Source organism: Adiantum capillus-veneris, chromosome 5 (genome assembly GCF_014529385.1).
Source record: "Adiantum capillus-veneris isolate H3 chromosome 5, ASM1452938v2, whole genome shotgun sequence".
NCBI lineage: Eukaryota > Viridiplantae > Streptophyta > Polypodiopsida > Polypodiales > Pteridaceae > Adiantum > Adiantum capillus-veneris.
In genome coordinates this window covers 3,262,973-3,275,000 of record NC_140935.1, presented here as the reverse complement: position 1 = coordinate 3,275,000, position 12,028 = coordinate 3,262,973, and the positions used below count along the sequence as shown (strand labels likewise).

Sequence of the window (12,028 nt, the reverse complement as noted above, 5' to 3'; positions counted from 1 at the left end):
TTTAAGCTACCTTGTGCCTTCTCCACGACATCGGGTGGGATCTCAATTGCTTTTGCAAGTCTTCCACCCTTGTAGTCCATGATCACACAACTACACTCCCGACGATTTGGGTCAGCAAGATTGAAACACCAATTCTCTTTTCAAAAATCCCCACGTATTCTTCAATGATTGTGGGATTTCTTTTTTGATGTTTCGGTGCTCAATAAGCTGCCTTGTAGTTCGGAGAGGAGCTATCTACATCAACGATAACTTGAACTCCAATACAAGGGTCCAAATTAATTATAGGGAGCATTGTTTGCCCCTCTCTGCCACTCACAAGCCTCTCTCTAGCTGAAGCTAGTGGCGGCACTTGCACTTTGACTAGAAATGTGACGTCGAGGCAATTGTGACCACCACCGCATGTGCCATGCCGATCTCCTCTGTCAAATCTTTATTACCGTAATTTGTGTGTTTAGCTTGCCTTTGTGTTTGTGTATTTGTGAGTTCCTGCTTTTGCCTTTGGCTTCAAACTTTTGAGCCAAACAAAGCGTCGTGTCACATAACAATTGTGGTCGTACTTCGTGGGTACCAAGACAAGTAACTGAGTACTGGTTCTGCCATCCTTGTCAAGCTTGCCCTTGCCTGTGTCCTTTAGCGAACTTGTCCATTTGCTTTAGGCTTCACAATCTCGAGCCAAACAATTTGCCGGTTTCCTCGAGAACTTTGTCAATGCATAGGCCGCTAATTGGATGGTGGATTTGCTATCCATAGTCAATTGTTGGTTTTGGTCAATGTCGTCTGTGTTCGAGCAAGGGGGGGCCACGATGAAGGTGCAAGATCTGGAAGTTTGGGAAAGCTTCTCGCACTCCAAAGGTGGCCGCACTAACCAAGCCGATAAATAGCCGATCTTGTCCTCCTCTTCGTCTCCCACGCCGATCCACGGAGCTTTGCCCAAAATTTTGAGCTTCGATATGCTCCCAAGCCGCTCTTGGTGTCCTTCTCTAGAGCTCCAAGTTCTGCTTCTCCCAAGTTGTTCCGCACCCTCTGCTATCCCTCTCTTGAACTGTAAAGTCGCTCGCCTTGTTGTCTCCCAAACCGCTCCACAATCGGTCTCTCACAGGCCACCAAGTCAATGCCACCTTCTCCCTCTCAACAGCCCAAGGAGTGCTCCAATACACCACCGTTGCATACACGTTTTAAAACGCTATGCACAATGAAAGGGGGAGTTGTCACTAATGGGCCTCATGTTACGTGTTTCAGAACGCATGTTGCGTGTTTCACCATGTAGGGGACATGGGACACGTCGGCATCACCAAGAAAGGAGAGCTAGAAAACGCCTAGCGTTTTAAACCGCTGGCGAGAGTGGGGGCTGCGATGCCTTGTGGCCACACAACACTGCCAGACGGCGCCTGAAACGTTGTTTGGAGAGCAAGATGGCGCCGCCGATAGCTCCCGCCGGTTGAAACGCTAGTGATAGAGAGGGGAATTCCCATAGCTATGTGACAGCGTTCTAAAACGCAAAAACGCTAGGTTAGATGGCGCCGGTTCAACAACGTTTTGGACAACGACAGAGAGGGTAAGGAAAATGTTGGTGACGAGGCTTTCTTCTTCTCTTCTTTGTGCAGCTCTGCCTCCTCCAAGAGTCTTCAAGCACGATACGACTTTGATACCGTGTCAAAGTCGACGATACGGAAGCGTGTAGAGAGAGAGAGAGAGAGAGAGAGAGAGAGAGAGAGAGAGAGAGAGAGAGAGAGAGAGAGAGAGAGAGTCTCTAGAACCAATCAATCTTGGCAATGAATAATTGAATGTGTATACAATGGAGGCAAGGGGTTGCTTATATAGAAACCTCTGTACATTGCCCTACCCAAACTTTGACAAATAAGTAAAATAAATACCTAAAAGGCAAACTAAATAATGGGTTCACATTGGGCAGTTCACTGAAGATGCCAAAACTCTTAATAGTGTGAACCTGGCAACTCAATAACTCCAGAGGCAAAATGATACAGGATGACCAGAGTGGACACTTGCAGCACTCATATAGTGTGCCAAGTCTGGCAAAACCTCTTAATTTAACACTAGTTTTGTAATTGGACACTAAAGTGTCCTGTTTTCCTACAAAGTTTTGGCAATTTATTTGTCAAGCTAGAAAGAAGTTTTTTACACCTTGCTTCTACCATAGGTTGGTTATGGGAGAAAGAAAACATTGGGATTTTTTTCCATGTCAAAATACAAACCCTATGGAGAGAATTGTGGTAATTTTTAAGTCGTAATTTTTTGTAAAATTTCAAGCTGTTTTGCCAAAAAAATCATAAAATTCTTATATCTTTTTATAGAGGTGAGCTTTTTTATGTTTTTAAAAGCAAAATGCTAGTACTTAGTGTTACAAAACAATGTGATGACCTTAAAGGAATAGTTTCAAATTTAATTGCAGTTATAAACATAATTTCATACTTGAGCACGTTCTGACTAAGACCATAATTTTTGCCTTTGTAAGGTCCTCTCATGGAATTGGGGCTATTCTTGTGCAATTTGACAGCATCAAATGACTTTGTATGTTAAAACCAAGAAACTACGTATTTTTTTGGCTCCCTAACTTAAATCTTGTCGCTTATACCCCTCTTGAAATTTTGAATTGTGCAAACACTCTTGAAAATCTTGAGTCCTCCACAATAACATTGAAACCAAGGTTTTAGGTATCCCATTTATATTCATACCATGCACTTTGATACATTTAGTTGATATGTGTGGAAAATTTGAAGTTATTTGAGGTCTTGAATACTTATGTCTCAAGAATTAAAAATTCAAAAATTGTTTCTTAATGTCATAAAGTGATGACGTGGCTATGGATAGTGGAAACCCTAATTTTCGAAAATCGTGGAGGTGAATTTTTTTTATTTTTTTATTTGGGAAATTTTGAGCGACACAAATCTCAGCTTTTTGCTATGATTTTGAGAGAAAGAGAGAAAAAGAGAACTTGCTTTTTACTGACTCTCATTGAGAGAGAGAGAATCTGTTTTTGCTTTCAAGCTTTTGGGGCTTTGCTTTTGGGCATCCCTTGTAATCTTTAAATTAGTGGTGAGCGCCTCACTTCTCAGAGCATCTGGACGCAGAGTCTGAGAGTGAAACCCTAGCCACTCTCTTGTACTTTGATCGGATTAATATAAAAAGAAGTACCGAAAGGGGCGCCAGTCTTTGGGGCCAATATCTCTAGGCACGGAACTCCGCCGGGCCAGTGCAAATCTATTGTGATCCGTGAATTGTTTTGAAGTGGTTATTTGGTGCTGTCACGGTTGATTCTTGACTTGGAGTGTCCAAGTCTGTTATAGTGGTATCAAAGCACGGCCGATTTCTCTTCTACGGAAAATCCGATCCCCAATTTTTTTTCCGCGGCACCTATGGCTTCACGCAAGGATCGGTCAACTCTCTTTGCATTTGGAGATGCAGATTGGGATCACAACGAAGATTCAGACAGAGTATGGCCCGCCTCGGCCTACTCAGGCAGAGCAAGGAGAGATGAAGTGTCGTCAATTGATCGGCGATGCAACAAAGATGATGCTCAGTTTTGCGAAGGATCGGAAATTGGCAAAATATATGAGCGAGACTTCTTTTCAAGAAGTGCATGCACAGTGGCAGAAAACCACTACACCCCCGAAATCTGCTTTCAAGAAACCTTCTGATCCCAAACAATATTCAGAGAAGGAACTAGAAGAGGTGGTGATGCACGGATTGCTCAACTTTTTGACGCACAGAAGAAACCCTTAAGCATGGAAAAAAGCAAAAGAAAAGCACTGACTTTCCAGGTTATTCGGGTCGTCAGTCGACTTTTGACAAGGCAAAGAAACAAAAGAAGCGTGTTCGATTTGAAGGAGTACCTAGTTCTTCTTCTTCTTTTGACAGTTCTTCTAACTCCTCGGATTCGAGCGAAGAAGACAGAAAAGGTAAAAAGCCAAGCAAGAAGCAACGCTTTAGAAAGGGCAAGAGAAAGGCAAAGAAGGCTAAATCTTGCCTAGAGACTGACAGTTCTACCGAGGACTTGTCTACAGACAGCTCAGATTCCGATGACGGAAACTTTTATGCGAACAAGAAGATTTTTACAAAGCCAACCAGTATGACTTTCTCGAGGATAAAAGCCAGAAAGTCCGAGAGTTTAAGGAGGTGGCCACTCGATCAAGTTTGATACTTTCTCAGAATACTCAGATGCTTCGAAGGCTTTGTCTTTTATACAACAGTTTGACATCGCTTTCGCGGGAGGACACTATTCAGAGCAGTCTAAGATTCGGAGAGCTACCTCTTACTCTAAGGGGAATGCTCCTACTTGGTGGTCCACTCTTCTTTTAAACAAGACTGCGCCAGTTAAATGACTGAAATTTAAGAAGCTTTTTATTTCTTCTTGGTTGACGCAAGAATATGAATGAGATATACGAGCTGCTTAGAACCATCTTCGGATGACCAAGAAAGATACAATCAATGCTTACTGTGAAAGATTCTGGAGCTCTTTTCTACTCGCCTCTTCATTCAAGAAGATCTCGTTCAGAGAACAGATTGAGCGGTTTACCTTGGGTCTACCTACAGAGATCCGAGATCACTGCTTGGAATAGAAGTCAGCTTCTATTTAGGAGTTGATGAGTCATGCGAAGCGGGGCTTTGCTATTCACTCTGGCAGTTTGACCTACCCCACAGATAAGGCCATGACACAACCAGTTGAACGGACTTCTGGGAATGAAAGTAGAAAGAAAAAGAGCAACCCAGAGAAAAAGGATGCACGACCCAAGCTTACTCCTGAGGAGAGAGCTCGCTTCATCAGAGAGGAGAAGTGCTTTGGATGCGGGGAACATGGATATATCTCCGCGAAGTGCCCTAAAAAGGCACAGAAAGAACAGAATGATAAAGACAACGACAGGCCTGAGAGTTCGAGAGCAGTTGAGGAATGTGGCAGAAAAGGCAGATAGAAAAGCAGAACTGGTACCACATGGCGTGGGACTTGCACTGAATCTAATGAATGATAGTACAAACTTTGCCGCTTTTGGGGCAAAGTGAAGGATCAAGAAGCTCTTTAGGAGGAGCCAAGGCAAACTTCTTTTCACTTGGAATTGGCGGCTCGATTTGGAATTACGCCCGACACACTGACGCCACAGGCGAAGGTAGTTCGACTGGCACCCGGATGGGATGTTGCCATTACACCGAGCATTGGCAAACTTCGTTTGCAATGACAGGGGTGTTCAGGGCACGCGAGTGACGTTCTACTCAGGATCCCTTGGTACCACAAGAATTACGTCGTGGTTGACTACCGGGCCGAGAAAGCGACTTTGATAAATGAAGGTCTTAGAGATTGTACTCAATGAACTTCAGTTTCTTACTCATTCTTTTGGGAGAGAACTGAACGATGGATAAAGGTTGAATATGTTTAGACCTGATCAAAAGAATGCCAAGATTTTTCTCCACACTCATGCTGATTGCTTCTCAGAGGGCCTGAAGATCAAACCATTGATCTGATACCTGGAAGCACGCCACTGAATCGGCCACCTTACCGTGTGAGCCGAGTACAGAATGAAAACATTATGAACCCAGTGAAAGACCTCTTGGAAAAGGATCTTGTCCAGCCTAGTACTTCATCGTATTGCTCTCCAGTGTTGTTGGTTTTGAAGAAAGACGGATCTTGGAGAATCTGCATCGATTATAGCACTCTCAATGAAATCACCATCAAGAACAGATTTCCGATTCCTAGGATCGATGATATACTCGACAGGTTACAGGGATCCTCGTGCTTTAGGAGGATTGATTTGAAGAGTGGATATCATCAGATCAGGATAGCGCCAAGAGATGTGTACAAGACAGCTTTTCGGACGACTTTTGGGTTATTTGAGTTTTTGGTGATGCCTTCATGGTTAACCAATGCTCCTGCGACCTTTAACCGGATGATGGCCAGGATTTTTCGAGAGTACAGGCTATTTTTTGGCACTTTCTTTGACAACATCATTGTTTTCTCCAAGAATGAGGCAGAACACAGAGATCATGTGCTTCAAGTCTTTCAGGCATTACGAGATCACATGTTAGTGATTAATGCAAAGAGAAGTGAATTTTTCCTACCAGAGATATACTTTTTGGGACACATTGTGTCAGCAGCAGGAGTGCAAATGGACCCGGCCAAGATAGAGACTATTCGTGATTGGCCCGATTTGAGGAATGTCCATGAAGTTAGAAGCTTCTTGGGATTGTGTTCGTACTACAAGCGGTTCATACGAATGTTTGCAGAGGTTGCTTCCCCTTTGCATACCTTGACACAGAAAGAAGTACCTTTTTCGTGGGGACCCACAGAGGTGACTGCCTTTCGGACATTGAAAGAGAAATTGACTACGGGACCTATTTTGACTTTGTCGGACTTGAAGAAGTCATTTGAAGTATATTGTGATGCTTGTGGTTGTAGTGTCTTAATGCAAGAAGGCCATGTCATAGCTTACGAGAGCCGTTTGTTCTCTAGGCCGGAGATGACAACACAAATTTATGAGAAAGAGCTTTTGGCGGTTATCCATGCTCTTACTCAGTGGCGTCATTACCTACTCGGAGCGGATTTTACTGTCTTTACAGACCATCAAAGTTTGCGCTACTTCTTGTCACAGAAGCAGCTTTCGAAAAAGCAGATGCGGTGGGCGAACATCTTGTCACAGTTCCACTTCCAGATTGTCCATGTGCATGGACAAAAGAATGTGGTGGCAGATGCTTTGTCTGGGAAACCGTTGGTTCTGGCTATTTCCGCGATACATCATAGGAGCTTCGAGGATATGGTCGATCAGTATGCCACAGATACAGATTTTGCAGATATTTTCACACGGATACGGGATGGGGAGGCAGTAGCTGGATACTCCCTTCGGGAAGGCTACTTGTCACCAGGAGGTGTATTTTTCTTGTTGCCTTCCGTAAATAAGTATTAGATATATTTATTTTATTTTTACTTGTTTGTCCCAAAACCCTTGAAAAGGTGCAAGTGGACATTGCATGGCCAGTGTGAAACGGCTGCAGCCAAATGGGTTTCTCACATCGGGGATCTAGGCCGGTCAGACAGGGACTGCCCGGGCCAGTTAGCACTGAATTCTGATGAGTATGGAAGCACGTGTGTGCCAAACTGGAACTTGGGTCACTCGTCAAGTCACTGCAACTTTATAAGTTGAAAGGGGCCAGTAAATTAACCCACATTGTAGATGTTGGTCAAATGGTAGTCTTCAATGATGGTCAGGAGACTGATAGGGACGCCATGGAAGCATCTCCTAAAATTAAGGGAACTGCTATTTTTGACCGGAAAATGTGTTCGCGTCATTAGCTCTGGAATGACAAGGGGAACATTTTATTGCTCTGCTGCTAAGTCAACTGACGCACCAGTTGAGATATTTTTAGCACGGAAAGCCCAAACTAGGAAACTGGGCCACGTGTCAGCCTCTGAGCGATTCTGCCACTCTGGGAGGCAAAACCGAGCTGCATATCAACAAAGGGGGCGCCATTCTCAGCCTCAGGTGGATTGTAGCAGGTACAGAAGCTATGGAATGCTTACCTTGCCCTCTATGCACAGTATGGTGACGGGAGTGATGCCCCGCACGCTACATACTGCTCTCTTTCTCCCCTACGTACAATATGTTATGCCCCACTAGTGGGCTTGTCATTTGACCTATGTACAGTTCTGGGGGTTTATGCACGTTTGCCAAGGCAAGAGCCTTCTGAACAGGAACCGGATTAGCTAATTGCTAATCCCCCACAGGTACGCACAGTTCCATCATGAAAGATTGCGAGTTTGGAGAGTTTTCTCGCGTGAAAACTCGTCCAATTCACAGGGGAACTGTCCCATTGCGTGCAGGAGCCCTTGGGACACGCGTAGGCGTGTTCGCTCCGCTAAAAACGATCCAAAACAGGGAATTACAGCCTGCTGTGTTTTTCTGCAGGTTTAGGGTTTCGCACCTAAACTGCAAGGGAACATCGGGGGAGCCTCGTGAGAGCCTTGGGATGCGTGTACAGGCTTTCGGGCTCCCGGCAGTAAAAAACAGAGAATTACAGCCCGCTGAATTTCTGTGACAGCTCACCAAAAAGCTTCCAGATATCGAGGGAAGCCATCCTAGACAGGTGTTTTTGACCTACAGGGGTTTTTGCGTCGTTATGTTGTCGAAATCCGGTCGAAAACCTGCGTTTTCAGCCCTCGCCAGGTTTGGACAGCTTTGTGAAAGCTTGTGCTAAGTGGTCGGATCGTCTACCTTAATTTGAATAAAGAAATACCCAAAAGGGGCGCCAGTCTTTGGGGCCTACAGGGTGTCGGTCTCGTGTGCGCAGTGACATTCTAGTCGCTGGACGCAACTGTGTTCTCTTCCCTTCTCAGTGCTCTGTGTAAAGTTAACAGGTAATTGAAATAGTACCGCCCTCTACGTTGTACGGGCCGGTTATATGGTTCCATCGACGGGATAGTCACTTTTTCTTCAAAAAGTGCAGCGTGGATTGTTGTGGGTGAAAGCAACACAGAGCTTGTCGATATGGCAGAGAAGAGAGACCAAGTACCTGAAGAGGGATCTTCCTCACATGGCACAGAGAAAATTCCTTCAACTCTTCTAGAAGAGGATAGGTTGTTTAGAACTCAACTACGTTGTTGCATGGACATGTTTCAACAGTTGGCTAACAACCCAAGGATGCAGGAATTCTTACAGGCTCCGACACAGGGTTTTCAGCCTCCTACACAGGGCATGACTGAGCCGTTGCAGGAAAAGGAGATTTCCAATGCGCAGAGGACTCATGATGCTCGAGGGAAAGCCCATGTGGTTGAGCAACTAGCGGTGTCCAATGATCCAAAGCAACTTGCTTTAGCTGGACAGGAACCGTTTGTGAATGGTCAAGGGAGCAATGAACAGGCTATGCGTCAGACCCTTCCATTACCTAATACTTATCCTGGTTATTTTGGAGGTGGTTCAGTGTTTCAAGCTATGGCTGGACCTTCCACAGGTTATATGCCAGGGAATGTGTTCGGGACAATGCAAACAGGCATGGGTAACCCTATGTACGCGAACATGGGTGTCCAACCAGGTTTTCAGGGTGCCTATGGCCAGTTTCGAGTGCCTGGAACACAATTTGGTATGGCTGGTTTTTCGCAGCCATGCGTACAAAATGCAGATATGACAGGGAAAACAGTTGATGGGAGTGCTGGAATGAACACTCATGGAGCACCACTGTTACAGGCACCTGTTTATGATAATGTGGCTCCTTTGAGTCAGCCTAAGGATTACAAGGAAGGTGGGCAGGGAGTTTGAAACTTTCAAAGGAACTGAGGACCAATTGAAGGCTTTGACCTTCATACAGCAGTTCGATGCAGCTTATGCTGGAGGAAACTTCACGGAATCTTCAAAGATACGCAAGGCTACCACTTTCTTGAAAGGGAATGCGCTTCAATGGTGGACCGCATTGTTGAACCGAGGTCAAGCCCCGACAACGTGGGTCCAATTAAAACAACTTTTTGCGCCTGCATGGTTGACAAACACTTTTGAAGTGGATGTGATGACAGAATGGCACGTGTTGAATGCTAAACAGTGTTCGGATGTGGAAGAGTACAATAAAGAGTTTTGGGCCGCATTGTTGCCAGTCACCTCTTACAGGTTTGTGCCATTGTCAGATTAGATTGAGAAGTAGTGTTGCGGATTGCCCAAGAAAATCAGGGACTACTGCACAAAGACTACTGTCATTTTGGGAAAGCTTCGTATGCACATTCAGAGCTATGTGGATGCAGAAGAATTTCATATTATGCCCCTTGAGGGCTGTGATGTGTTATTGGGTATCCCATGGTGTTATAGGTTGCATGCTATGGTGGATTCTTACAACAAAAAGATTACCCTTGTACATAGAGGAAAGACTCATGTCCTTGATGTAAAGCTTAAAGGCGAGTCTGTTTCAGTTGTTTCTGCTTCTGCTATTTCATCTGTAATAAAGAATCATCTTTCTGCGTACTTGATCTTTACGTAAAAGAAGTACCTCAAGTTGTATCTAATTTGTCTACCTTAGATAAAGACAGGTCAACTTTTTTGAGTGGTTTCAGTGATTGTTTTTCGGACTCTTTGCCAGGGGAGTTACCTCCTGAGAGACCTGAGGATCATACTATAGATCTTGTGCCAGGTTCTAGTCCACCGAATAGACCACCATACAGGGTTAGTGCAGCCCAGTAGAAAGAGATTATGGGTCAGGTCAACGAGCTTTTAGAGAAGGGGCTGATTCAGCCCAGTTCATCCCCTTTTTGTTCGCGTGTACTCTTAGTGCAGAAGAAGGATGGTTCATGGCGCATGTGCATTGACTATCGCGCCTTGAATAAGAATACCATCAAGAACAGTTTCCCCATACCGAGAATAGATGACATTCTTGATCGGCTTGAGGGAGCGTCATTGTTTACAAGAATAGACCTAAAGAGCGGGTATCATCAGATACGCATCAGACCAGAAGATGTCCATAAGACTGCGTTCAGGACAACATTTGGTCTCTATGAGTTTCTTGTCATGCCATTTGGTTTCACAAATGCTCCTGCCACATTTAATAGAATGATGGACATAATTTTTAGACCACATAGAAACTTCGTGGGTACCTTCTTTGATGACATGATTATCTACTCAAAGTCTGAAGAGGAGCATAGGGATCACTTGACCGCAGTTTTCAATGAGCTACGCAAGAATAGGCTACTCATTAATGAGAAGAAGAGTGAATTCTTTTTACAAGAGATTCACTTCCTTGGGCACATTGTTTGAAAGAATGGGGTACGCATGGATTCCGCTAAAGTGAAAGCAATTAGGTCATGGCCAGACTTGAAGTCCGTACATGACATTCGAAGCTTTCTAGGCTTATGTTCCTATTACAGGAGGTTCATCCGAAATTTTACTGAGATTGCTTCTCCACTCCATGCACTGCAAGGAAAAGGAGTTACTTTCAAGTGGACAACCAAGGAAATTGTAGCGTTCAAACACGTGAAAGAGAAGCTGATTTCAGATCCGGTAATTATTTTGCCAGATCTTTCGAAACCTTTTGTGGTTCAATGTGATGCGTGTGGCCATAGTCTTGGTGCAGTTGTAATGCAGAATGGCCGAGTAGTCGCATATGAGAGCAGAATTCTTTTGAAGACTGAAAGGAACTTGGAAGTCTATGAGAAAGTATTGCTGGCAGTAATTCATGCTCTCACTAGTTGGAAACACTATTTGGTAGGGGCTGATTTTGTTGTCCAAAACGGATTATCAAACCTTGCGATATTTTGTTACACAGACTAAGTTGTTTGAGAAGCACATGCGATGGGCAAACATCTTGTCAATGTTCCATTTTTAGATTGTGCATGTGTATGGTGCTGTCGCGGTTGATTCTTGACTGGGGAGTGTCCAAGTCTGTTACACTTACCAAAGCACTTCTACTTGTCACATGAGTCCTCATTGGAGAGGGTAGGAAATGTATCACCTTCTAAAACTCAAAAACGTATTTTTCTATGCATACAACAATATGCTTGAAATGGTCATATCAAACACGTAGAACTTTCCATTATTTTATATACTCTCAAGCAAATTTTTTTGCACATGACACTTGCATTTATCTATAGCAAAATTGTAATAAAGTTGTGTACAATTTTCTACAAGGTCGCTTCTTTTGTTCTTGAGCTTATAAAGTTGATTTCTTCAAAGCATCAATCGCAGTCTTATGGGGGTCCACTTGATGAGTATATTTCTTGATCATGATAGCTTCCAAACTGCAAGGTTATATTTTTCAAAGACCCTCTAGCTAACATATTTAAGCATATTAAGAGGGTTTTCTTCAATACACTGTCTGATGCAAGTAGCATTTAATCTAAATTTGTAGAAAACTGACACGTAAGTGTCCTGTTTTGGTACCAAACTAGTGTTAAAATACCCAATCCTCAACCATGGGCCTGTGTGCATCTTTCCTCCATTAAACATACTCACTTTTAACAGTTAGTGACCATAGGGCTAGCAGGTCCATGGATGTAGGGGCATGAGCGTAGTCTCACCTCATCAAATGTTTGTTTTCAGTTGCTGTTATCTGAGGC

At 44.0% G+C, this 12,028-nt stretch overlaps 2 protein-coding genes across 2 annotated transcripts in view; both read left to right on the top strand.

Annotated features, from left to right (window-relative positions):
* Positions 1 to 12,025, top strand: part of LOC147456791 (uncharacterized) — an 18,284-nt gene extending 6,259 nt beyond the window's left edge. The window contains exon 6 of the mRNA XM_086511873.1: positions 12,012 to 12,025. Coding sequence (XP_086367999.1) covers positions 12,012 to 12,025 — 14 coding nt within the window. The remainder of the gene's footprint in view (positions 1 to 12,011) is intronic.
* The window catches only part of LOC147456790 (DNA polymerase I B, chloroplastic/mitochondrial-like), an 89,168-nt gene that overhangs the window by 75,644 nt on the left and 1,496 nt on the right, over positions 1 to 12,028 (top strand). The window lies entirely within an intron of this gene.